This window comes from Girardinichthys multiradiatus, chromosome 7, assembly GCF_021462225.1.
Source record: "Girardinichthys multiradiatus isolate DD_20200921_A chromosome 7, DD_fGirMul_XY1, whole genome shotgun sequence".
In the NCBI taxonomy this organism is placed as follows: domain Eukaryota; kingdom Metazoa; phylum Chordata; class Actinopteri; order Cyprinodontiformes; family Goodeidae; genus Girardinichthys; species Girardinichthys multiradiatus.
Window position 1 is genome coordinate 37737463 of NC_061800.1, and position 26206 is coordinate 37763668.

At 38.9% G+C, this 26206-nt stretch overlaps 1 protein-coding gene across 4 annotated transcripts in view; it reads right to left on the reverse strand.

Moving 5' to 3' along the window:
• thsd7ba (thrombospondin, type I, domain containing 7Ba) overlaps window positions 1-26206 on the reverse strand; it is a 356829-nt gene that overhangs the window by 14674 nt on the left and 315949 nt on the right. For all 4 annotated transcript variants that reach the window (XM_047371186.1, XM_047371185.1, XM_047371187.1 and 1 more), the window contains 4 exons: window positions 24570-24687; window positions 20272-20417; window positions 8503-8674; window positions 989-1162 (listed from right to left, as the gene is read on the reverse strand). In XM_047371186.1, the coding sequence (XP_047227142.1) occupies window positions 989-1162; window positions 8503-8674; window positions 20272-20417; window positions 24570-24687 (610 nt within the window). The remainder of the gene's footprint in view (window positions 1-988; window positions 1163-8502; window positions 8675-20271; window positions 20418-24569; window positions 24688-26206) is intronic.

Sequence of the window (26206 nt, forward strand, 5' to 3'; positions counted from 1 at the left end):
TTGAGCATTTTTTGAGTTTCGGAAAACACCCTTTACAGCAGGGGTCTCAAACTCAAGTCCTGAAGGGCCCGGTTCCTGCAACTCTTATATGTATCTGTGCTTCAACAAACCTATCTCAAATATTTGCTCATTAGCAGAGCGACGTAGAGCTTGACTGCATGCTAAAGAGGCAATTTAGCTATTTGATTCTGGTTTGCAAGATCAGGTATGCATCAGTCCTTCAGTACTGGAGTTGACGACCCCTGCTTTTAAGCATTCACCTGAATCAATCAAAGGCTGCTGAAAAATGTCTCATGGGGAACAATAGTACAATACAACTCCTAAAATTGCATTTTACAGTAGATGTGAAAATTTACCACCCTCCAACACATCAGCCTTTAGCATTTCATTTTCATCAGACAGTTCAGAAAATCCCAAAAGGCGCCTTCAATCTATATTGTGTTTTAAAGGTTTTCTCAAGGATCAAACACAACTCCCTTACTGGCATTTCAAGGTAGCACTGCCCTGATACAACCCAATAAACACTTGGGGATAGTTTCAAGGATTAACAGCTAATATATATATATATATATATATATATATATATTTGTTTTTTCTTCTTTTTTCTTTTCTTCGCAGCATGTAGCTGGAGTTTAATTAACATTTATTGGACAGCAATGTTTACCTATATGAATTCGTCTACGTTGTTTAAGCATTGAGCAGAAAATGCAAAAGTTCATGGAAAATTTCTTAAAGAAGCTTTTTCTCAGAAACACACAGAGGTATAACATGTTGTTCCAGACTGTTGGCATTGTTGGTTCATTGCATGCCATCTAATATCAAGGGATGACACCCTGCCTTCATGAAATGACTACATAATCCCATTTTAATTCATCCTCATCAACTTAAACTTTAAGCGTACAATTACTTAGTCTGCTGTTTCAAGCGCATTGGTATAAAATTACTCTTAATATGTTTCAGGAAAGAGATGTAATTATACTAATCAAACCTTTACAGGGTTGGGTCTCAAAGACCTGATAGGGACAGCTGCCTTGGTTCTCCATGGCTTGAATGATCACAGCTCTGGAGCGTGCTTGGCGACCAGTGGACTCAAAACTCCGGCCCTCCAGGCAGGTCAGCTGGCAGGAGCTCCACGTGGACCACTCTGTCAAATGGCAATCACCTGAGCGAAAAATAAAACATCTAATGTCACAGCTGGATCATCATTCCCAAATATCATCTTTTTCCAAAACATCTTAGTTACATAAGGCTGATTTTAATGCTGTTGCCAGCAATGTGAAGGACTGGAAGATTTAATAGAAATCAAATACAACTTTAGCACATATCTGTGATAGACCATGTTCTAGATGCAAAAACAAATTAGTGGATATTGCCTTCACAGTGAGACTCCAGGGCCAAATGTAAAGGCGATTAAAATTACTAAAACAGGTCTCAGGAAATTATTTGTCTTACAAAGGCTGGTTGATGTTTTTTGTGTGCGAGCCAATAAATGATACAAAGACTTTCTTTCTTGAATGTCAAACACAAATATCCTTTGTGTTACTTGGTAGGGTTATCCTGCAGCGATAATATCATTCAAAGCCACCGTCTCTCAGCCTGAGAAAGCCTCTGATTCTCTGCCTTGAACATCCATTAGTGACTATCTGTGGACTCAGGCATCTAATTATCTTTCATCTTCATACATAGACACTCTATCAGCTCTTGTCTTACACAGCTTCATCTGCAGGAACATGCTGCGGCGGGAGCTGCATTAAACAGCTTACAGGCACATTTGCACATTACATCTCACATGTATGTTGACTACGCCTCTGCTGGACCTCACATTTCACCTGCTGCAACCTTCACACCAACAAACACACAGATGCACAATGAACACACATCCACACAAGTCTACCCTTGGCATCAAACACTTCTGATCCCGAGCCAAGACTCACTGCATCGGTGGATTGAGTGATGAATCAGGCAGAGGATCACAGAGGAGAGAGATGAGCAGTGGCAACCACTTACTCTTCATAGCAAAGCCTTACAAAAGGCTTCACAAGGTAACAGAGCTGAGTTTGCAGGGCTGAGTAGTCTTTTCACCAAATGATAATAATTGTGTCTTCTAAAAATGACAAGGATCAAAATGAACTAAAATCTTTTCCTACCTGTGTAGCAGCCATGCACAGATGCACAGTAAAGCTTCATTATAGAAGGATAAAAGCTGACAGTAAAGCAGAGAACCTGTCAGCTGGCCACCTGCTGCCTCTCAGAAAGAAATTCAGTGTTCACTTTTTGGCTTATGGTATAAATAAAAACCTCCACTGGCATTAAAAGGTGTCAGTACATCATGATATTATGTCTCCTTGTTTCTTAGGTGATTATTCTAATTCTAAAAGGTTGATTATTCACTGTGTAGACATCCAATTAAAAATTATCACTTGGGTCAATTTTTTACTTAGCAAAATTAATGCAAATGTGAACATATGATTTATTTACAGTTTTGGTGAGACATTTACATCCAACATCCCAGAGCAAAAGGTTTGAAATAAAAAAACCTTTTTCTAGCTAATAACAATTGGAATGGCATCATTCCAACTGGGTATATGACCACTCCTGGAAGAAGTGGTAGAAGTCATTTAAATTAGTTTTTTCCCTGACCTTTAAGCACAGTTTAGATAGTGGTAATATGGGCGAGGCCAGAGCTATTCCAAAATGACTTATATTTTCCTGCTTTGCCCATTTCAAAACTAGTTTTATTTGTATACTTGGCAGTTGTTTTACTGTTCTTAGCTTGTTAAAGCTTGATCACCTAAAACATTATTGTTGTCATTGCCTAACAGCTCAAGTATTGTTTAATGTGACCATAAAATTATCGTCTGACTATGAGCTCCATTTGGAAGAAGTGCTTTTTCATGGTGGGTCCATGGGAATGTAAATCTGGTTTCATGGTGAACACTGGTGTTCCCAGTTTATGATCTCAAGGATTATAACCAATATTTTTATCTGAGGTGGATGGTTTGGGTCAGATGGTTAAATCTTACACAGAATTTGGTGATCCAAAAGGACAATAATCACAAACCCATGTCAAAAACTTAGTTTGATTGGTCACCATTAGGCTTCTCAAATGTGTTAACTATGCTTAAAAGCCATATGCATCCAACCAATTTACATAAACTCCACAAATTCTGTGAAGAAGATTGATCGAACATTCAGCCACAATTATACCAGAAGCCTGTTGATGGTTACAAATTTTATTTTTTTATATATATACAGTACAGACCAAAGGTTTGGACACACCTTCTCATTCAAAGAGTTTTCTTTATTTTCATGACTTTTTCATATTGTAGCTTCACACTGAAGGCATCAAAACTATAAATTAACAGATGTGGAATTATATACTGAACAAAAAAGTGTGAAACAACTGAAAATATGTCTTTTATTCTAGGTACTTCAAAGTAGCCACCTTTTGCTTTGATTACTGGTCCACACACTCTTGGCATTCCTGAAATGATTTTCCAACAGTCTTGAAGGAGTTCCCAGAGATGCTTAGCACTTGTTGGCCCTTTTGCCTTCACTCTGCGGTCCAGCTCACCCCAAACCATCGCGATTGGGTTCAGGTCTGGTGACTGTGGAGGCCAGGTCATCTGGCACAGCACCCCATCACTCTCCTTCTTGGTCAAATAGTCCTTACACAGCCTGGAGGTGCGTTTGGGGTCATTGTCCTGTTGAAAAATAAATGATGGTCCAACTAAACGCAAACCGGATGGAATAGCATGCCGCTGCAAGATGCTGTGGTAGCCATGCTGGTTCAGTATGTCTTCAATTTTGAATACATCCCCAACAGTGTCACCAGCAAAGCACCCCCAAACCATCACACCTCCTCCTCCATGCTTCACGTGGGGAACCAGGCATGTAGAGTCCATTCGTTCACCTCTTCTGCGCAGCACAAAGACACGGTGGTTGGAACCAAAGATCTCAAACTTGGAATCATCAGACCAAAGCACAGATTTCCACTGGTCTAATGTCCATTACATGTGTTCTTTAGCCCAAACAAGTCTCTTCTGCTTGTTGCCTGTCCTCAGCAGTGGTTTCCTAGCAGCTATTTTACCATGAAGGCCTGATTCACACAGTCTCCTCTTAACAGTTGTTCTAGAGATGTGTCTGCTGCTAGAAGTCTGTGTGACATTGACCTGTTCTCTAATCTGAGCTGCTGTTAACCTGCAATTTCTGAGACTGGTGACTCGGATGAACTTATTTTCCGCAGCAGAGGTGACTCTTGGTCTTCCTTTCCTGGGGCGGTCCTCATGTGAGCCAGTTACTTTGTAGCGCTTGATGGTTTTTGCGACTGCACTTGGAGACACTTTCAAAGTTTTCCCAATTGTTCGTACTGACTGACCTTCGTTTCTTACATTTCTTAAATTAATGATGGCCACTAGTTTTTCTTTACTTAGCTGCTTTTTTCTTGCCATAATACAAATTCTAACAGTCTATTCAGTATGACTATCAGCAGTGTACTGTATCCCACCTCCTGCACAACACAACTGATGGTCCCTACCCCATTTATAAGGCTTGAAATCCCACTTATTAAACCTGAAAGGGCACACCTGTGAAGTGAAAACCATTTCAATTCATCTTGGGAATGACATATACAAGTCCTGCAAAGTGGTAAGAGGGATTTTAAGCCATTCTTCTTGCAGGATAGTGCCCAGGTCACTACGTGATACTGGTGGAGGAAAACGTTTCCTGACTCGCTCCTCCAAAACACCCCAAAGTGGTCGAATAATATTTAGATCTGGTGACTGTGCAGGCCATGGGAGATGTTCAACTTCACTTTCATGTTCATCAAACCAATCTTTCTCCAGTCTTGCTGTGTGTATTGGTGCATTGTCATCCTGATACACGGCACCACTTCAGGATACACTGTTTGAACCACTGGATGCACATGGTCCTCAAGAATGATTCGGTAGTCCTTGGCAGTGACGTGCACATCTAGCACAAGTTTTGGGCCAAGGGAATGCCATGATATGGCAGCCCAAACCATCACTGATCCACCCCCATGTTTCACTCTGGGCATGCAACAGTCTGGGTGGTACGCTTCTTTGGGGCTGCTCCACACCGTAACTCTCCCGGATGTGGGGAAAACAGTAAAGGTGGACTCATCAGAGAACAATACATGTTTCACATTGTCCACAGCCCAAGATTTGTGCTCCTTGCACCATTGAAACCGACGTTTGGCATTGGCACAAGTGACCAAAGGTTTGGCTATAGCAGCCCGGCCATGTATATTGACCCTGTGGAGCTCCCGACGGACAATTCTGGTGGAAACAGGAGAGTTGAGGTGCACATTTAATTCTGCCATGATTTGGGCTGCCGTGGTTTTATGTTTTTTGAATATAATCCGGGTTAGCACTTGAACATCCCTTTCAGACAGCTTCCTCTTGCGTCCATAGTTAATCCTGTTGGATGTGGTTCGTCCTTCTTGGTGGTATGCTGACATTACCCTGGATACCGTGGCTCTTGATACATCACAAAGACTTGCTGTCTTGGTCACAGATGCACCAGCAAGACGTGCACCAACAATTTGTCCTCTTTTGAACTCTGGTATGTCACCCATAATGTTGTGTGCATTTCAATATTTTGAGCAAAACTGTGCTCTTACCCTGCTAATTGAACCTTCACACTCTGCTCTTACTGGTGCAATGTGCAATCAATGAAGACTGGCTACCAGGCTGGTCCAATTTAGCCATGAAACCTCCCACACTAAAATGACAGGTGTTTCAGTTTCATTGTCCAGCCCCTGTATTTATATATATTGTCAGTCATATAAATGAATCATTGATGAACTGAACTGATTTGAGACTGTTTAACTCAAAGTTTATCTTACCTTAAAGGTGTTTATTTGTAATTAAATAATTTGTTTTCCAGATAAAAAAGATCAAAGATCAATGTGTTATGTGTTGGACCACTTGTTTGCTGAATATTGGACTATGTGCATGTTGTCAGACGTCACTATGCCTTTCCAACAGCAACGGCCATTTTGTATCCAGGACAGTCCGCTCCTACATACCCGGTCGAACACTATGACTGATATGACGGGCGTCCCAGGTCTGACGTCATAAGACGCTATATAACAGGGCTTCCATTTTGAACACCCCGCTTTTCAACTGGAGACCGGGTTCGGTTACCAACATCTGAAGCATCACCTGATGAAGAGTCCCGAGTGGATCTCATTTATTCTCTCTCGTTGGCCAACAAACAATTCATAACTGAGGTTTCTGGACTAAGAAGGCCAGAAATTTCACTTTGCCGATCGAAGACGTGAGTTTAACACGTAACTAAAAACACGAAGTTTTGAGGAGACGAACTGCCACCGTGTTTCATCCTAAGTCAACTTTGATGGTCAGATCACCTTTTTTTTCCCTTTTCGCCAAGGAGGCCAAAGGACGAAGACTGACCGCTTTCTTGGAGTATAACTGCAGACGCGCAGCAACGCTTCACCCCCCTTTTTCCCTCTCACTCGCCGCCCTAGAAGGAAACTTCACCAAGTAAAACCCATCCTTTATTTTAATCTTTTTATTTCTTTATTAGGAATAGCCGGGCAGGGTAGAGGAGATTTCTAGTGCAGTTAGAATCTAATGTGTTCTGAATGATATGTGCATGTAACCTTGTTATTGAAACTTTGATGTGCTGTGTTGACATCTGAAAGCAGCTGCGCTCCCAGCTCTGTGCGTGTTTTGTGGGGTATTGAACACATGAGAGCCAGCGCAGGTGCGCTGTGAGACTGGACTGCTTAACTAACCTCATGGTGAAATTCCCCATTTTCTTTGTCTTCAACCTCACTGCTTGCTAGCTTGCCGCCAAAAGTTTTATAACTCTTTGTCTGCTCAAGAGTTGGGGGAGGTTTTATGACTGAGTATCACTGAGTTACTGTGGAGCTGTGCCCCACCGCCCCTCACCACCACACCCCTTTTTATATTATTATTTTTGCCATAACTGCTAGTTGATCCCATTCGCACCCACTGCAGTTTTGCTTTATTTTTGTTTAGTTAGATATTTTGCCCCTTGTATGTAGACCTTTGCATGTTTGAGTAGGTGAAGATTATTAAATCGGAAGAACGGATTGTATCAGGCTGTGATTTAATAAATATTCACATTGATAAACAGAAGGCATTCTGTGTTTGCCACAATTACAACACCAGAAACATCTCTGGTCTCAATTCATAAATGAGGATTTTGGTTAAGAAATTGATTTTGTCAAATTATGATTTTTAATTATAATTATCGATCAAGATTAATTAATCAATAATCATACTTCCAACATATGTTTTTTTAAGTACTAAAATATGTAATGGGATGTCCATTTTTTTTAAATCATTACATATACAATTAAGCCCAAAATTGTTCATACCCCTGATTCTGGTAAGTAGTAATCTTAAATTTTACATGCATGGAGGTAATCCTAATGTTTTGGAGTGGCCCAACCACCTACTTGAAAATGAACAAAGCGAAATATTAGGGTGATGGCATGTGGACATTCCAACCTCACAGATTTTGACCTTGTCAAAAAAAGATATAATGGTAGTAAAAGAAAAAAAAAAAAACAGGGGAAACATGCAAAAAGCTGGCCACTAATTATAGCAAGGACTTGATTGCTGTAATGCCAAGAATGATTTTCAATGGATTTTTCATAAGAGTTTGAATCCTTTTTTTTGTTTGTTTTTTGGAACTCCTTTTAGATTGTTTAATTATCTTTTAAGAGATGCCTGCCTTATTTCCTGGGAGAATTTGGTTGAATTAATACATTTTAAAATATAAAACTACCTGGCGTATGAACAATTTTAGACTTAACTTTAATAAAGAATAAACATATTCCAATCTATCTCTGTTCCAGACTGAATTGCTTCTGATGTAACTCTTATTTTGCAAATGGAAATGTATTACTTTCACACGCTCTCCCTATGTAGCACTCCCATTAGCATTAATTTTGTGTCTGTGATTAGTGGAATGATTGCTAGGGACTAGGTGATTGCTTCAGGCAGTGTGGTCTGTTAATTGTTTCAATTAGCACTAAATTTCTTTTCTTGCTTTTTTTGCTTGTGGCTTATTACATGAATCATTGCACATTGCAGAAAAAAAAACTAGTTTTATATTATTGAAAAAAATCTACCATTTATTTCTGTGGATGGGGAATGGCTTCTAGTGTTTATCAGTGAGACCAAACTGGATAACGCTCAGTGAAATTGACCATTCCTTAAATTATGATTTTTATGAGTTATGAGTTTACTTGGTGACTGAAAATGTCAACTAGGTGAAGGTGAGGGCAATATGTTGAAAAACAGGTACAAATACTTTATAAAAATATTGAGTTTTTATTGATCTACTGATAAATGATTTATTTAGTCATGCAGTTATCTACCATCTGAATCAACTCTCTAAGCTATTTAATTATTCTACTAAACAAAATACCAATGCATTAAAAGAGCAAATATGTAAAATTCAATAAAACTAAAGCAGCTTTGCCTGGGCAGGGGACAAAGCACGGCTGCTCCATTTCCTGCTGGAGTTGTTGCTTCAGCACATCTCCACAAAGGTCTCTGTTCACAGGCTGAGGAGGAGGAGACTCGTGCAAATTCCCCCAGTGGACAACACATGACAGGTTCCTTCTCCTGACCCCCTCACCACACTTTGCACCCTGCACAGATACAAATACCAAACAGATAAAACATTTTTTCAACACTGGTAAATATTTCTTCATCACAGATACTTTTTGTGCTTTTCAAGATTGAAATCATCTGGTGAGCATAAACGTACACTTTTGGGCTAAAAAACAATGACTATGATTGTGGTCTTTTGGTGACACAGAAATATAAAATTGTGCATCATCAGAATCATGTAAGGGAGGATGTAATGCTCTATAATTTGAGCTAAAAAGATTATATATATATTTTTTTAAAACGTTACCCAAAAATAAAGCCTTGAGGAATCCCTTGTGTGATCTTTGTCTGTTTTGGTTCAGAGTTGCCAAAAGACACAAAAGTCCTAGTGTGCCAAATATAAACAAAGATAACTAACTTAGCAAAGTACCAGACACATCCACACATTTCCAGTTAGTCAATCAGCATTTATGATCCACTGTTAAACAATGACACGATCATTACCTCTTCAGTAGGAAAATACCTTTTGCATAAAACATTCACAGATTTTTACTGTCTTTCAATCTTTTTGAATCAACTTAAAGTTTATACTAACTTCTGATTAATTTCTTTTTGCACATTACTACTTAAAGCCATAGGTAACATCTCACTGCACTTCTAGCCACATAACACATTTGATAATCTGGCACCAGTCAGTTTTTCCCTGTTTATTGTTGGTGCATTAGTGGTTTGCAGTTTGTTTTTCCCTATTTGTAAGTCATTGTGAAACCATTAGAACACCTGTTCACATATTCAAACAGCTGAGGAAAAACCTTTGAAAATAGTACTTCACATTATTCTTAATGATAATAAACGATTTGGTGTATTACATTCCTGTCTCCACTTAAAAAAAAAAATGAAATTTTTATTTCTAAATGAAACAAATGTACAAATCTTTAATGAATCCACAAAAACTTGAAACACAATTTTTTTTTAAACTATTTGTTTTACTAGAGTAAAAAAATATACAATCTCTTTAAAGTGCCTGTGACACGCATTTCTCACAAATGCAGAAATTCAAAGAAAACATCTATATATTAAAGGAATTGGGCAGTAATTGACATGATATTAGAATTAAAGATGTGATAAAAGACAATTGTGACACAAAATAAGCATATTATATTGTCGCCCGGAATTGACGTCAAAGGGGAAGTCTCGGGTCATTCATTGTGTGAGCGTCAATGACAAACTGTTCAGGTAGAAATGTGTTTAAAACAGCCTTAATATAGTGAAACAGTGAATTGCTGGTGGTGGCAGCAATACTACGACAGCAGCCGTTAGTCTGCACTACTTTCCTGAAGGGAAGAGGATCAGAGTTGCCTGGATCAGAGCTGAAAAACCGATGAAGGACAGATGGGATGGTACCACTGAGCACAGCCGGGTGTGATCGGAGGACTTTTCGGGAAACTTTTTTGAACAAGAAACCTCTGACTTCACAAGAGAAACGATGTCAAAGGTCAGATTATCTGACGAAGGAGAATGTTTAAGCAGAGTCTATTGCCACGCTGTTCAAAGCATCTGATGGGAATAGATCGCCAAAGAAAAGGTTGTTGCAGTTGTTGCTAAACAAATCAAGGCTCGGCAGGTAATAACACTTCCTTGTCACCAAAGTACATTTAGATATCAGCAGGTATTGTTAATATTTAAAAACCCGAAATCATTATTTTTATTCTTAATAATACTCGTACTCGTCGTCTCCCGCTTCATCCGGGACCGGATCGCGGGGGCAGCAGACTCAGTGGAAACACCCAGAAAAGTTATGAATAGGACCGGTGACAAAGGGCAACCCTGCCAGAGTCCAACATGCACCGGGAATATGTCCGACTCAGTGCCGGCAATGTGGACCAAACTCCTGTTTCGTTTATACAGAGACCGGATCTCTTAGGTTCAGAACCTATGTTTATACTTTTTTCACCTTCTAAAGATTATATACAGTGTCTCTGGCACACTAAGGGAAACAAATCTATTGTCCGATTTTAGAGAACAATACAAAATATTTAACAAATTTAAAAAATCAAATCCATAACAATGGTTAACATAAAAAATTTAACGACTCGTAACACTTCACCTTGCCTCCATCTAAGCGTCTAATGGAAGCAGGTGCACATGATGGCTGATGGCCTGTTCCATGGAGCTTTTAAAGGCCTTGTAGGTGGAAGTAACAGGCAAGATGAGGTTGTTCGACACTGGTTTGCTCTGAGGGAAAAGCACTTCAACCCACCACTCCACTTTTTTCTCAATCTGCTCCTCTAACCTGACTTGGGAAGAGGCGGGATGGTGAAGGAAGGAAATGGTCAAAGCTCTCCCGTTAGTGGGAGTTGAATACATCCCTGGCTGAAGGCTCCTCCAGACGTTCCCAGTTGACCCTCACTATGCGTTTGGGCCTGCCAATTCTGTCCAGCTTTCTCCTCTTCCAGCCGATCCAACTCACCACCACCAGGTGGTGATCAGTGGACAGCTTAGCCCCTCTTTTCACCCAAGTGTCCAAAACATGCAGCTGAAGGTCTGAAGTCCAATAACGAAACACCACTCGAATTCAGATCTGGGAGGCCATTCCTCCCAATCACATCTAGTCGATATCTGTCGACCTACCGCACAAGCTCAGGCTCCTAATCCCCCAGCGAGGTGACATTCCACGTCCCTAGAGCCAGCCTAAGTATCTGGAGATCAGGCCGCCGGGGTCTCCACCTTCGTCCGCTGCCCGATCCTCTTTGCACCAGTCCCTCACGGTTTGCTCTGCAGGTGTTGGGCCCACTAGGGATGGCCTCACATCTCTCGTTGGGGCTTGGCCTAGTCAGGTCCCGCGAGGAGCAACCCAGCCACCAGGCGCTCTCCGACGAGCCCCGTCCCCAGGCCTGGCTCCAGGGTGGGACCTGGCTCTGCCTTATCGGGTGACGTCACGTGCCTCAATTGTATGATCCTCATAAGGGTGTCTTGAATAATCCCAAATTATTATTATTATTAAAATAAGACAAATTATGCGCGCATATGATATATTTAAATAAATGTTTCTCTAAAGAATCTAATATAAAGTAAAGAAAAATGACATCAGATAGTGTCTTCAGATCTTGTGTCTGCTGCTACTGCTCCATGCTACTCATTTTGCCTTGGTTGTTTCACTCAGTGCCCTATATTTACTGTAACCCTGGATTTATACTGTATCTGATCTGGTCTGCTCCACTAAGAAGCCCAAAGGAGCTCCAAGAACAATATGCAGATTGCGCGATAAAACCCAATGATAAATGCGGTATCAAGTCTAAAACAACTCATTCTGCGGAAGTTAAACGAGTTCAACTGCTTCATTTTACGTTTTATGCATCCAGAAATTTTTACGTGTTTTGTTCTACAATGGGTGAGTACACTGAGTGCCTCGAAGCTATATTTGTTGCTTAATTTGGTGCATTTGATATTTAATTATGTTAATACTTTAGTAAACCCAGTAACTGATCTAATTGATCTAATGTAAACAACTGCTAATATATACACGTGTATATATAAATATGTGTGTATTTATTAATTTAGCAAGTTCTTGTCCATCTTTAGTGAATTATTTTGAAAATCTGGATGTTGTGCTTGTTCTTTTTCCTGGTGGTGTGGTATGATTCATGCATATTGACTCAAGCTGTGCTCCGGCATCTGGCAAAAATAGACTCTGGTTAAATTAGATGGCCGTCTGCACATTGCAGCACTTGTGGTTTGTCATCAGATGACAGCTGACTTTCTTTTCCTGAATCTGATGCGTCTCTCTGTGACAATGACTGAAATATATCTAAAGAAATATGAAATTATTCGCTGCTGTCTGTGTTGCTGACCATTGTAAGTCAGTTTACATGTGGGGGTTCCCCTTTGACCTCATAAAAAGAGCGCAACAAAATCCCAAAGGACTAGTCTGGAAATGCCTTTTTAGTGGAATTTATGACCATATATCTCAACAAATGTTAATTTCAGTGGGATGAATTTCCTTTAAAAATGTTTTATCAATGTTTACTTTCGATAAATGTAATTGGATTTATCATGAAAATCATGGCACTTTAAGACAAATTATAAGATCAGACACCTTTAGTATTTTTATGTGATAAATTTAATATATTTATTTGCTCATATGAAAAAGAAATGTGAACTCTGAAACTAAAAAGTAGACTGCAAACTAATTTACTGCTTGTAATAACTATAGAATATTTATAGACACCAAATTACAAAACATCATAAATAAATCAATTCTCTAAATCTTGTAACAACAATCAACAGCTTAGATCTCTTGTAAGCAGCTTTGTAGCGCTGAGGTAAATTAACTTGTGCAGGCAAAGGCTCAAAGGAGATAGTCGCTGTATCCTCAGTTCAATTTATAATGTATTCAAGTAACGGCAAGAGCCGTGGAGGTCAAGTTGAGGTCTGCAAGTCCAAGAAAACTTTCAAAGAGAACTACCGAGAGACTGCTAGAAAGAAAAATCAAAAGTCCTTGCTTGACTGAGGATGATTTTCCAGACCATGAAGTGAGGACAGAATTAATCACTGTCCAGGGACACCAGAGTAAATACTACATTTAAATAATAAAAAACAAAAAAACAAAAAACAAATATATATATATATATATATATATATATATATAATATATATATAGATAATAAATATATATATATATTAAAAATATATCTATATATATATATAATATTTATATCTATAATATATATATATATATATATATATATATATATACATATATATATATATATATAATATAATATAAATATAATAATTGCTTTTTCATTTAGGTTTAGAATGAAAAGCAATTAGATTATGGTATACATTTTAGTTTAGTATTATGTAGATACTGTAAAAACTGTAAAATAGTGGTATATTAACTAAGGTTATCACATCATTAGATTACAATATTGTCCCATGCCTAATCACAAGACTGGTTGTAGAGTTTGTGGATTTCTCCATTGAGGTCACACTATGTGGCTTTTGCTGGTAGGGACCATTTGCTTCAAGCTTTAAATTGTCGAAGTGTCGTGCTTTGTGAAATATTCTTCAGCATCTTCTCTATTCTGTTTACGGTCACTCTTCAGTCACCTTAAATAAGTTTGGCGATTCTCATCTGTCTACTGAAACGACACATTCTTCACTCAGAGAACTGCCACTAACAGGACATTTTCTCTTTCTCACAGCTTTTGTTAAGTATTAATTAGTCAACTCAGAGGAAAGAAGAAATCAACACAGACTGTTTTCTTGCGCAAGAGGTAGCTCACACTGCAGTGCAAATCTGCAGTGCAAATCTACAAAGTGTTGGCACCCTCTCTCTTTATATATACATGCTGGTTCACACACACAGTTCAACAGACAGTTCAGGCATTTAGTGTGTGTGTGTGTGTGTGTGTGTGTATGTGGGGTCAGAAGGGTTAGGGTGCATGTGTTTTGGGAGTGGGGACTGGTACAAGCAGCCCCCAGATGTTGCTGATAGTAGCATAACTCACTCCTCTCCCCCATCTCCCTTTCTGTGGCATGTGGGAAAGAAGAGCACTTAGTACAGACATGAGTGATAAACAATACAAAGGTTTTCAAACCCTAACACCTTTTTCTGTAAACCCCAAGTTGTGTGCTGTGATCAGTTTCTGAAAGACCCAGAACAGCACCAACAAACCTTTCTGAATTCAAAGTAATTTAAATCCCTTTTTTCCACAGTCCTGATGTTGATGATTGATTCTATTAAAAATAAAATCTTTGACATACTACCGGAGATGATTACTACATCCTCAGCAAGTGAGACAACATTGGAAATAATTGCAGAACCTGATTTGTGTTTGGACTGTTTTGATCCTGTGGTGCTTCCTGAGTTATCAGAAATATTAGCTTCATCTAAACCTTCAACTTGTATGTTAGACCCAATACCAACCAAATTATTTAAGGAAGTGTTCCCTCTGATTACCAGCCCCATTTTAGATATGATTAATTTATCCTTAGTAAATGGATATGTAATTAAACCTTTGCTTAACAAACATTCGCTTGATCGAGATGACTTAATAAATTACAGACCTATATCCAATCTTCCATTCTTATCTAAAATTCTTGAGAAAATAGTTGCTAATCAAATGTGTGAGCATTTACACAGCAATGACCTGTTTGAAGAGTTTCAGTCAGGCTTCAGAGCTCATCATAGCACTGAAACAGCTCTGCTGAAAGTCACTAATGATATTCTTATGGCCTCAGATAATGGACTTGTGTCTGTTCTGGTTCTGTTAGATCTCAGTACTGCATTTGATACAGTTGACCATAATATTCTCTTAGAAAGGCTGGAATATGCTGTAGGGATCAGGGGAACAGCGATAGGCTGGTTTAAATCTTATTTGTCTGACAGATTCCAGTTTGTTCATGTAAATGATAAATCATCTTTAAACTTCAAGGTTAATTGTGGAGTACCACAGGATTCAGTACTTGGGCCAATTCTCTTTACTATATGTATGCTTCCAATAGGTCAAATTATCAGGCAGCATGGGATAAATTTTCACTGTTACGCTGATGATACTCAGCTTTACTTATCCATAAATCCTGATGAACCCAACCAGTTAGATAGACTACAAGCATGTCTTGAAGACATAAAAACTTGGACGACATTACATTTTCTGCTTCTAAATTCAGACAAAACAGAAGTCATTGTCTTTGGACAGGAGTCTTTAAAAAATAAACTGCTTAGTCAATCACATAACCTGGATGGCATTAAATTGACCTCTGGTAATAAAGTAAAAAACCTTGGTGTTATTTTTGACCAGGACACGTCATTTAAATCCCATATTAAACAGGTTTCTAGGATTTCCTTCTTTCATCTCCGTAACATTGCCACAATTAGAAATAGCCTGTCCAGGAGTGACGCTGAAAAACTAGTCCATGCATTTGTTACTTCAAGGCTGGACTATTGTAATTCTTTACTATCAGGTTGTCCACAAAATGCAGTTAAAAGCCTTCAGCTGATTCAAAATGCTGCAGCAAGAGTTCTGATGAAAATTAAAAAGAGAGATCATATTTCTCCTATTTTAGCTTCCCTTCATTGGCTCCCTGTTAAATCCAGAATAGAATTTAAAATTATCTTCCTCACATATAAAGCCCTTAATGATTTAGCTCCATCATACATCAGAGATCTGATTGTTCCATACGTTCCTAACAGGGCACTTCGTTCTCAGACTGCAGGTTTACTGGTGGTTCCTAGAGTCTCTAGAAGTAGAATGGGAAGCAGATCCTTTAGTTATCAGGCTCCTCTCCTGTGGAACCAGCTCCCAGTTTTAGTCCGTGAGGCAGACACCCTGTCTACTTTTAAGGCTAGGCTTAAAACTTTCCTTTTTGATAAAGCTTATAGTTAGAGTGGCTTAGGTTATCCTGAGCTATCTTCCTTATTTTTTTTTTACCTCCATCTTCTTCCCTGCCTGTTGGATGGAGTAAGGGGGAGTCAGGTTTAGCCTAAAATTGCTCAGTTATGGTTGAAGTGCAAACACACCCTACGTGTATGACCCCTTCTCTTTTCCAATGGTTATAATCAATCTGACAGAGAAAGGTATCCCAATTGTTGTGGTTTTTAGTATAACAATCTAGAGCCCATCAGTGGGCTCTAGATGGACAAACTGTCTACTTTTAAAGCTAGGCGTAAAACTTTCCTTTTTGATAAAGCTTAGAGTGGCGTTATCCTGAGCTATCTCTGTAGTTATGCTGCTATAGGCTTAGCCTGCTGGAGGACATAATGACCACTTTCATCCTCTTCGCTACATTCTCACACTACTCTGCAATTTTGCATTATTTGCTGTTTTTCACCTTTTAACTTTGTTCTCTATTTTTTCTCTTCCTAGAAGCTACACCTGGCCTGACTCTGTGTCTACCTGTGACACCTTTCTGGGGAGGGGCATTGTCCAAGCTTCTGCTGGCAACAAGTTAATGCTCACCCTTTACCGATGATCCACGTGGCCCTGTCTTTCAGTGTTTAACCCTTTTTTTCTCCTAGACATGGCGATTCAGACTCTAACCTTGAAAACTGGCTCAGAGTTTATCTGTTCTTTCTTTCTAGGTGAAACGACTAAAGGAACTACATCCATTAACATTTACTTTTTCTTCCCATAGAAAGGACTTCTGGATCAGTGCTTCTTTGTGTCTCTGCTCTGTTCTCTCAAACCCCCAGTTGGTCGTGGCAGATGGCCGCTCACACTGAGCCTGGTTCTGCTGGAGGTTTATTCCTGTTAAAAGGGAGTTTTTCCTCTCCACTGTCGCTACATGCATGCTCAGTATGAGGGATTGCTGCAAAGTCAACGCCAGTGACTGTCCACTGTCTCTACAGGTCCTTCTCAGAAAATTAGCATATTGTGATAAAGTTCATTATTTTCTATAATGTAATGATGAAAATTTAACATTCATATATTTTAGATTCATTGCACACTAACTGAAATATTTCAGGTCTTTTATTGTCTTAATACGGATGATTGTGGCATACAGCTCATGAAAACCCAAAATTCCTATCTCACAAAATTAGCATATTTCATCCGACCAATAAAAGAAAAGTGTTTTTAATACAAAAAACGTCAACCTTCAAATAATCATGTACAGTTATACACTCAATACTTGGTCGGGAATCCTTTTGCAGAAATGACTGCTTCAATGCAGCGTGGCATGGAGGCAATCAACCTGTGGCACTGCTGAGGTCTTATGGAGGCCCAGGATGCTTCGATAGCGGCCTTTAGCTCATCCAGAGTGTTGGGTCTTGAGTCTCTCAACGTTCTCTTCACAATATCCCACAGATTCTCTATGGGGTTCAGGTCAGGAGAGTTGGCAGGCCAATTGAGCACAGTGATACCATGGTCAGTAAACCATTTACCAGTGGTTTTGGCACTGTGAGCAGGTGCCAGGTCGTGCTGAAAAACGAAATCTTCATCTCCATAAAGCTTTTCAGCAGATGGAAGCATGAAGTGCTCCAAAATCTCCTGATAGCTAGCTGCATTGACCCTGCCCTTGATAAAACACAGTGGACCAACACCAGCAGCTGACACGGCACCCCAGACCATCACTGACTGTGGGTACTTGACACTGGACTTCTGGCATTTTGGCATTTCCTTCTCCCCAGTCTTCCTCCAGACTCTGGCACGTTGATTTCCGAATGACATGCAGAATTTGCTTTCATCCGAAAAAAGTACTTTGGACCACTGAGCAACAGTCCAGTGCTGCTTCTCTGTAGCCCAGGTCAGGCGCTTCTGCTGCTGTTTCTGGTTCAAAAGTGGCTTGACCTGGAGAATGCGGCACCTGTAGCCCATTTCCTGCACACGCCTGTGCACGGTGGCTCTGGATGTTTCTACTCCAGACTCAGTCCACTGCTTCCGCAGGTCCCCCAAGGTCTGGAATCGGCCCTTCTCCACAATCTTCCTCAGGGTCCGGTCACCTCTTCTCGTTGTGCAGCGTTTTCTGCCACACTTTTTCCTTCCCACAGACTTCCCACTGAGGTGCCTTGATACAGCACTCTGGGAACAGCCTATTTGTTCAGAAATGTCTTTCTGTGTCTTACCCTCTTGCTTGAGGGTGTCAATAGTGGCCTTCTGGACAGCAGTCAGGTCGGCAGTCTTACCCATGATTGGGGTTTTGAGTGATGAACCAGGCTGGGAGTTTTAAAGGCCTCAGGAATCTTTTGCAGGTGTTTAGAGTTAACTCGTTGATTCCGATGATTAGGTTCATAGCTCGTTTAGAGACCCTTTTAATAATATGCTAATGTTGTGAGATAGGAATTTTGGGTTTTCATGAGCTGTATGCCAAAATCATCTGTATTAAGACAATAAAAGACCTGAAATATTTCAGTTAGTGTGCAATGAATCTAAAATATATGAATGTTAAATTTTCATCATGACATTATGGAAAATAATGAACTTTATCACAATATGCTAATTTTTTGAGAAGGACCTGTATATGCTCATCCAGGAGGAGTGAATGCTGCAAGTCACTGACTGGATGCAATCTGCTGGGTTTCCTCAGACAGAAAATCTTTTTATCTAATTTGAATAAATAACTGAATCTGACTGCACTGTTCAATGATTAGGATTAATTGTAATGTATGTACCTGACTTTTGTGAAGTGCCTTGAGACGACATGTTGTGAATTGGCACTATATAAATAAACTGAATTGAATTGAATAAACTGTATTGATGTTTGACTTTGAGTAGGCCCCCTCTGACCGGGGCACATCTCTAAAAGCTGTGCTATGTGATAAGCTAACAAGACATTTGGGTTTGAGGCAAATAAAGGGTGCCTATTAAGGTGACAGTTTAAATTATTACTGCCAAGCCCTTTCTGTACTATGTTTTACTTTTTCTTCAAAAGTTCTCCTGCCTTAGTGCTTCCGTGTTTTCTTTCCTAGACAAAGTCACTGATGAAGCTTTTGCTGCTACACAACTCAGGGGGTATAGGGTGTTGAGATTAACAAAATATAATTGCATTGTTTGTTTAATTGAAATACTAGCAATGCTTGTACACCAAACCAATAGCCAGGTTCATAGGTAATTTTATATGTTATTTTGTGGGTCAGATGTCATAGGAACCCCTGCTGGCCAAGTGCTTGTGAGTTGCAACAGATGGCGTCTCCTACAGAGCTGCTGCATGATCATTTCTGTTAAAAGGCAGTCATTCCTCTACATTGTCTTTGCTTGCTCAGCATGAGACGTTGCTGCAAAGTCAATAACTCAAAGCAATAGGCTGGTCTTTGTTAGACAGATTTTTACCAATTCGTATAACATGTTCAACTTAATCTGCCTGCACTGTGTTAATAACCAAAGAACCAAATAATTGAGTAATTGGATGTTGTGCTGATGATATAATTATATTGTATTGCATTCAAATTTGCAATACAATACAACATTTGTGTAGAATTGGATTGTACACATTTAGTTATGTATTGGACCTGTCCTATAAAATGCCATGAGACGACATTTGTTGTCGGTTAGCAGATGTAGATGAACTGATTTGGACTGAAACTGAAGTTAGTAGAATCAAATGATCAGAATTTACCTTTTGCAGATAATCTTGTGGTTCGAACGTGCATATCATTGTTTATCGCCTCAATTATTTAGATACAATTCATTTCTGTTGTTTTCTAAACAGTTGAAACACAGAAAACAATTTATGCTGCATTTTTCAGAAGCGATAACCAGTAACTTAATTATCTACACTAGCAAAATACAAAATTCTAGGTTTGATAAGACATAAGGTTAAGTGGAATAGGCAGGTGGTACCTACAGAGTTTTGATTAGTTTACTTCAGTCCCATCAGATATAGGCATACTAAAATCATTTAAGTGTCAAAAGATCAGTGCATGCATCTTTCAGAACCAGAAGCAGTGTGAAAAATGAAAGGCACAGGGTTATAACAGGGATGTAACACTTGCAAAAGAGAAAGTTACAAAGTCATAGCCTCAGAAAGCTTCAAAACCTTTGCTTTTGATCTTGTTAGACTTGACGATGGATATTTTAACTCACTTAGCCATTCAGAATCACAGTTTTTAATGGGGGCTTGTAGTATGCCACTGTACATGGTAAACCTATCAGATGGTGAGAAATTTACATTTAAATCTCGCAGGGGGTCATACCTCTACAGTGCACGCAGACCAGCCATTCATCAGCCACATATAGCAAGGCCTTATGGGACAGGGCTTAGTCTGGGTGAGCTGGCTGGGACAGGGACGACCCTCCTCATGAGCCTCCTGAAGAATTCTCCGTGTGCGTACAGAGTGACCTACATAACATCAAAGCCGACACAACATTTTGAAGAACGGTTATACAAATCCAGAGAACATCTGCAAGCTGCAACCTAGTTTCAAAATTAAATGTTTTCTATAATATATGCATCTGTGAAACTCAACAGAGGTAACATTTTAAAGTACTACTAGTGGAATGAAAAAATGCATCATCTGGAAAAGTGTACAATGCATGATTTATACTCAACTACATGCAAAAGATTAGGAAAAATAAAAATGCATCAGTGCAAAACATTGAGTCTCACTAAAATAAGTTAATTGACAGATAATTAATTTTGCATTAAAAAGAGGTTTCGCCTTCTCACCTTTCCAACAAATGTTTTCCTCATGACAAAGAGGAAGTATCACAACTGTGAAACATGAGTCATTTTGCCACTTTATCCTCTGAACTAGCTGTTTTCTACCAAAGTGCCTTGTTCAAGTGAGCCGTTAATAATGTGTGAAAGGAACTGTTTGGCAACCAGCCACAGAGTAGTGTGCTTTAGAGCAGCATATACAGAAAAAAGGATTATTTTTTAAGTCCTGAGAAGTACATTTCTAAGAAAAATAACCTTTCTGTTAAAAAAATGATCTTCCAGGTACTAACTATGAATGCTTGTTAAATTTTAAAGGTAGAAAATTGTGTCAGACAGCAAAGGTCAAATAGTCATTACAGCCTTAAGATGTAATTAAACTGAAAGACAGCTATGGACTCTACCTCGGTGTACTGACTGAAGCATGAAAGTCCTTAGTTAAAAAAAATCTGGCCATGTTGCTTCTACCCCATGTACTGTGTCGTGCAAACATATTTGTTCTCTTTGAAACTTTTTCATTTGTTGTAATTTTTCAACCAGAAACCTCTCTGTATTTCATTGGGATTGTTTGTGACAGAACCACTTTTTGCTGCAATTATTGCTGCAAGTCTTTTGGGGTTTGTCTCTACTCCATTTGCACATCTAGAGGTGGATTTTTTTCCCCATTATTCTTTGTTAAATAGTTTCAGATCAATCCGGTTTTATGAGAATGTCTGTAAGCAATTCTCAAGTTTTGCCACTGATAAGTCAAACACATGAATAAGTTTTGATCTAAATAATGTTTTTGTGCCTCAGTATGTATTAGGTTATCCTATTGGAAGGTGAATCTGTGCACCAGTCTCAAGTCTTTTGAAGCCTATAAAAGATTTTCTTTCATGATTGCCCTGTATTTAGCTCCATTCATCTTTCCATCAACTCTGACCAGCATGTCTACTGCATGATTCTGCCACCACTATCTTTCATTATGGGAATGGTATGTTGAGGGTAATGTGCAGTGCTAGTTTCCCGCAAGGCATAGCGTAGGCCAAACATTGCATTTCTGTTCTCATCTGGTCAGAGCCTCTACCTCCAGTATGGTTTGTGGCAAATTGCAAACTTAACTTCTCATAGATCCCTATTAACAATGGCTTTCTACTTGCCACTGTTCCACAAAGTCCAGATGTGTGGGGTGTAGGACTAAGAGTTGTCCTGTGGGCAGATTCTTCCACCTGAGCTGCGGATTTCTGCAGCTTCTTCAGAGTTAACATTGACCTCTTGGATATTCTTCTTATCAATGCTGTACTTGCCCACTCTATCAAATAGGCAGGATGGCCAAGTCTTGGTAGGTTTTCCATTTAACCGTTTCCCACACTGTTCAATACTGGATGATGGATTGAACAGTGTTACGTGTTCAGATTTTGGGATTGTGTTTGATAACCTAATTCTGGTTCTCCAAAACTTTATCCATGAACAGTCTTGTGCATTCCTTGGCTTTCAGAATTCCTTTTGTTCTGTAATGGTCTCTAGCAAACCTCTGAGGCCTACACAGAAAGAATGTATAAATGCTAAGATTAAATTACACATAAGTGGACTCTATTCAACAATGAAGTGACTTTTAAATGCAGTGGATTGCAGTGGATTTTATTTAGGGGTATCAGAGTAAAGTAGGCTGAATACAAACTATTCAGCCTTCACTTGCAAAAAAAAAAAATTTAAACTTCACGCAATTGCAGTACTTTGTATCATATGTGTCAAAATAAGGCAATGGTTTAAGTGGACCTTAGTAGGCTCTGTATGTAGATAACAAGTGTGTGTGTGTGCATTAGTGTGTATAGTTGTTCCTAGTGAACACATGTTAAAGAAAGAAATAGGGGCTATATTATTTATATGAGGTGCAGAATAGGGATTTTTAAGGCACAGTCTAGCAAATACAAATTATGCTGTTAATTGTATATTATATTGGATTAAATTTGGCTGAATTGAATTTGAGTAGAATTGGATTTTACACATTTGGTTATGAATTGGGCCTGTCTTGTAAATTGCCAAGAGATAACATTTGTTGTCAGTTAACACTATGTAGATGAACTGATTTAGACTGAAACGGAAGTTAGTAGAATCCATTCATCAGAATTTACCTTTTTACAGAGAATCAATACAGTCTGAATGATAGAGGAGATCCAATGAAGAGAATTGTGCAATAAGTACGAATGTGTGTACATGTGTTTTTGTTTAATCTTTTTACCAAACTGCTTCTGTTTTTCAATATTATTTGAATTACTTATTGCTGCACGGTGACGCAGTTTGTAGCCCTTTTGCCTTGCAACAAGAAGGTTCTAGGTTCGACACCCGGCTGGGGGTCTTTCTGCATGGAGTTTGCATGTTCTCACCGGGTACTCAGTCTTCCTCCCACAGTCCAAAAACATGCCTGTTAGCTTAATTGGTCTCTCAAAATTGCCCTTAGGTGTGAATGAGTGTGTGCATGGTTGTTTGTCCTGTATGTCTTTGTACTGTCCCGGAATGGATTGGCAACCTGTCCAGGGTGTATCCTGCCTCTCGCCTGTAGACTGCTGGAGATAGGCACCAGCACCCCGTGACCCACTATGGAATAAGCAGTATAGAAGATGAATGAATGAATATAAACTATTTATTGTTCATGTACAGACCAGATAGCATTTTCTCAATCTTGTTGTAATTGTGACAATGTCAATAAAGGATATTCTGATTCTGGTTCAGTGCTTCAACCTTACAAGAGCAGTTGTGACTCAATATCTGTATCGTTTCTGGACCATTTCTGTACCTTACTTCCTTAGTCTGTAGAATCCTAGGAGGCTCAGTGAAGGCATTACATCATTGGCAATTCAGCAGACAGAAGCTATGGTTGTGTGTTTTTATGTGCTTTCCATTCTGTAAGCCCCCAGGCACACACAATAAAAAGCAGTTCAGCTCTACCAAAAAAAAAAAATCAAACCAAAAACATTAACACTCCCATGGTACGCTAACAAAACAAAACATGATCTTTGCATCACCTGACACAGATATGACACAAATCCCTCATCAAGGCTGAAAGATGCGTTGTCTATTTGTAAGAAGCAATTGAGTGAGTGACAGAAAGAGTCACAGCAGCTGTGTCAGAGCCTTGGGTAACACAGTGAGGGAGAATAACCTCCAGTTTAAATCCCCAGCCAAGAGCTGCTGCAAGTGTGAGCTTATTGGAGTGAGGGGTTAAGTTTGAGCTGACAGACAGCCAGCGACAAATTAAAATTAATGAACTTCAGGATATAGTGCTTAGTCTTTCTAATTAGCAGGATAACAAGCTTTCTCTTTGGGAAACTGACTCTGGAAGGCCCAAGAAACAATATATGGATCCAGGTTAAATCATTACTTTTGTATATTGCATGAGGTCAGGACGCCGCTCTCAAAATGATTGCCGGGAAGCCAGGTTGGTGATTACTGACTTCATCTTTAAGCATACTACATAATTTATGGCATCTGTACAGGTGAGCTGAATGGAAATTTAGGCGTAATTAACCTGTCTCATTAAATATAAACAGTATTTAGGAGTTTCTGTATTGATAAGGAGAGTCTGATTTATATGTGATAATGACAAACTGAGACCATTAATACATAAACTGGAAGAAAACACCTGTGGACAGTTTTTACGATGTAATAAGGCTGTGGAGTGCACAAGTTTGTAAGTATTGTAATGCATTTAAATGTATTCATACACAATTCAGCATCTTGGTGAATGCTTGTCTAGATGAAATAATGAGGTGCTAAATACATGGTCCACCACGTCGGCTCAGGTTGTATTTGTTGCTGTTGTTTAAATTAGGTTTAAGTTTGTTTGCTCATGTTTACCTTGGGTCCCGCAGGTGAGCGAGCAATCCGCCCACGGCGACCAGTCGGTGAGGATACAGCTGACAGGACAGTCAACCACGCAGCTCTCCAACAGCTGCAACTTGTTGATCAAACCAAACTGTAGGAAACAGAAGCTGAGCTGAGTGGAGGGCCTGCTAATTATTTCCAGCAACAGCAAGAAAAAGAAAAAAACAGCCACATTTTCATGTCTCACACAAAGCTGCTGCTCATTTAAGGATGGGGAAGATGCAGCAGTTGATCAATACAACTAATGATAAAGCCATCAGTTCTTCAGCTTCAACTGTACATTCTGATATAAGTATATGTCAAACTGTTAATATAATTATGAACATATTTAACAGTGAATAAACCTTACCTTTCCTTCATCCAATTTAAACCCTGAGCCTGTTATGATTCAGAATAAACGTATTTAATAAATTTATATTTTATGAAAAAAGTGTACTCTGATCATGAAAATTTTAAATTGAGTACATTTATTGAGTGGTGAAAAATACTCTTAATATTAATATTAAACCATATTTGTTTCATGTACTCTTAATATGAAGCAAATATAATTTTTTAACAAAAGTGCACTTATTGGTGCCCTTGTTTTTAATACTTTGGAAAACTCCTTTTTGCCAACAGGACACCTAAAAGGCTTCTACCTTTCTCTAACAGTACGTTCTGGAGACTAAATGATCTCCCCTACCATCCTCCTAAGCTCAAATGTATTCATAGCCATGAAAGATTTATATTTAAAATAATCTTTTGATTTTAACAACATGTTTATACAAACTGAAAATAACATTAATATTTTGGAGGGGCCCAGCCAGCGTCCCATACTAAATCTGACAGAGAATCTTTGGTGGGAGCTACAGATTAACGTGATGGAAAGTTGGCCTTTCAAGTTCAAAGACCTTGAGCCCATCACCAAAGACAAATCAAAACTGCAAAAAGCTGGTCAGCAATTAAAGGAAAGGTTTGATTGCAGTAATGGCAATTAGGATTTTTATGAATGATTATTGAGAAGAATATAACAATTTTCAGCATGCTATATCCCTAATAAAAACACTAAAATCACGTATTTTAATGGTGATGCCTGTCCTATTCTCTATCTGGAAAAAAACTTCTGTAAATGAATTTGTTTTTTTTAAATCCATATTTCCCAGGTGTGTGAATAATTTTGGGCTTAACTGTTCCCTCTGCATTTTATAAGATAAACATGGGTCCAATCTAGTGGCCAGTTACAAAAAAGGCCTCTGTTCAAACCATGGTGAGACAGAGTCACAGATTTCTAATGAAAAGTTCCTACACACTGTGTTAAACATGAACAATGTTATATTTTTTAAATGCTTTCATCCCATTTATAAAAGAATTAAATGAATGAAACAAGAGGTATGAAAATTATTTGTTAAAAACAGTTATCCTTCCCACTGAATAAATGTGCTCAAATAAAAGCTGGATTTTTAAAGGAAAGTCAGCATGAGATTTACTACAGCAGTGAATGTTAAATTTAGGATTTATTTCATTTTACAACTTTTTTATTAGAAGTTTCAACATAACACCTGGTTTTAGACCATAATAATTTATTAGTATGGTGTAGGGTCTCCTTTTGTGGCCAAGACAGCGTCAGTTCG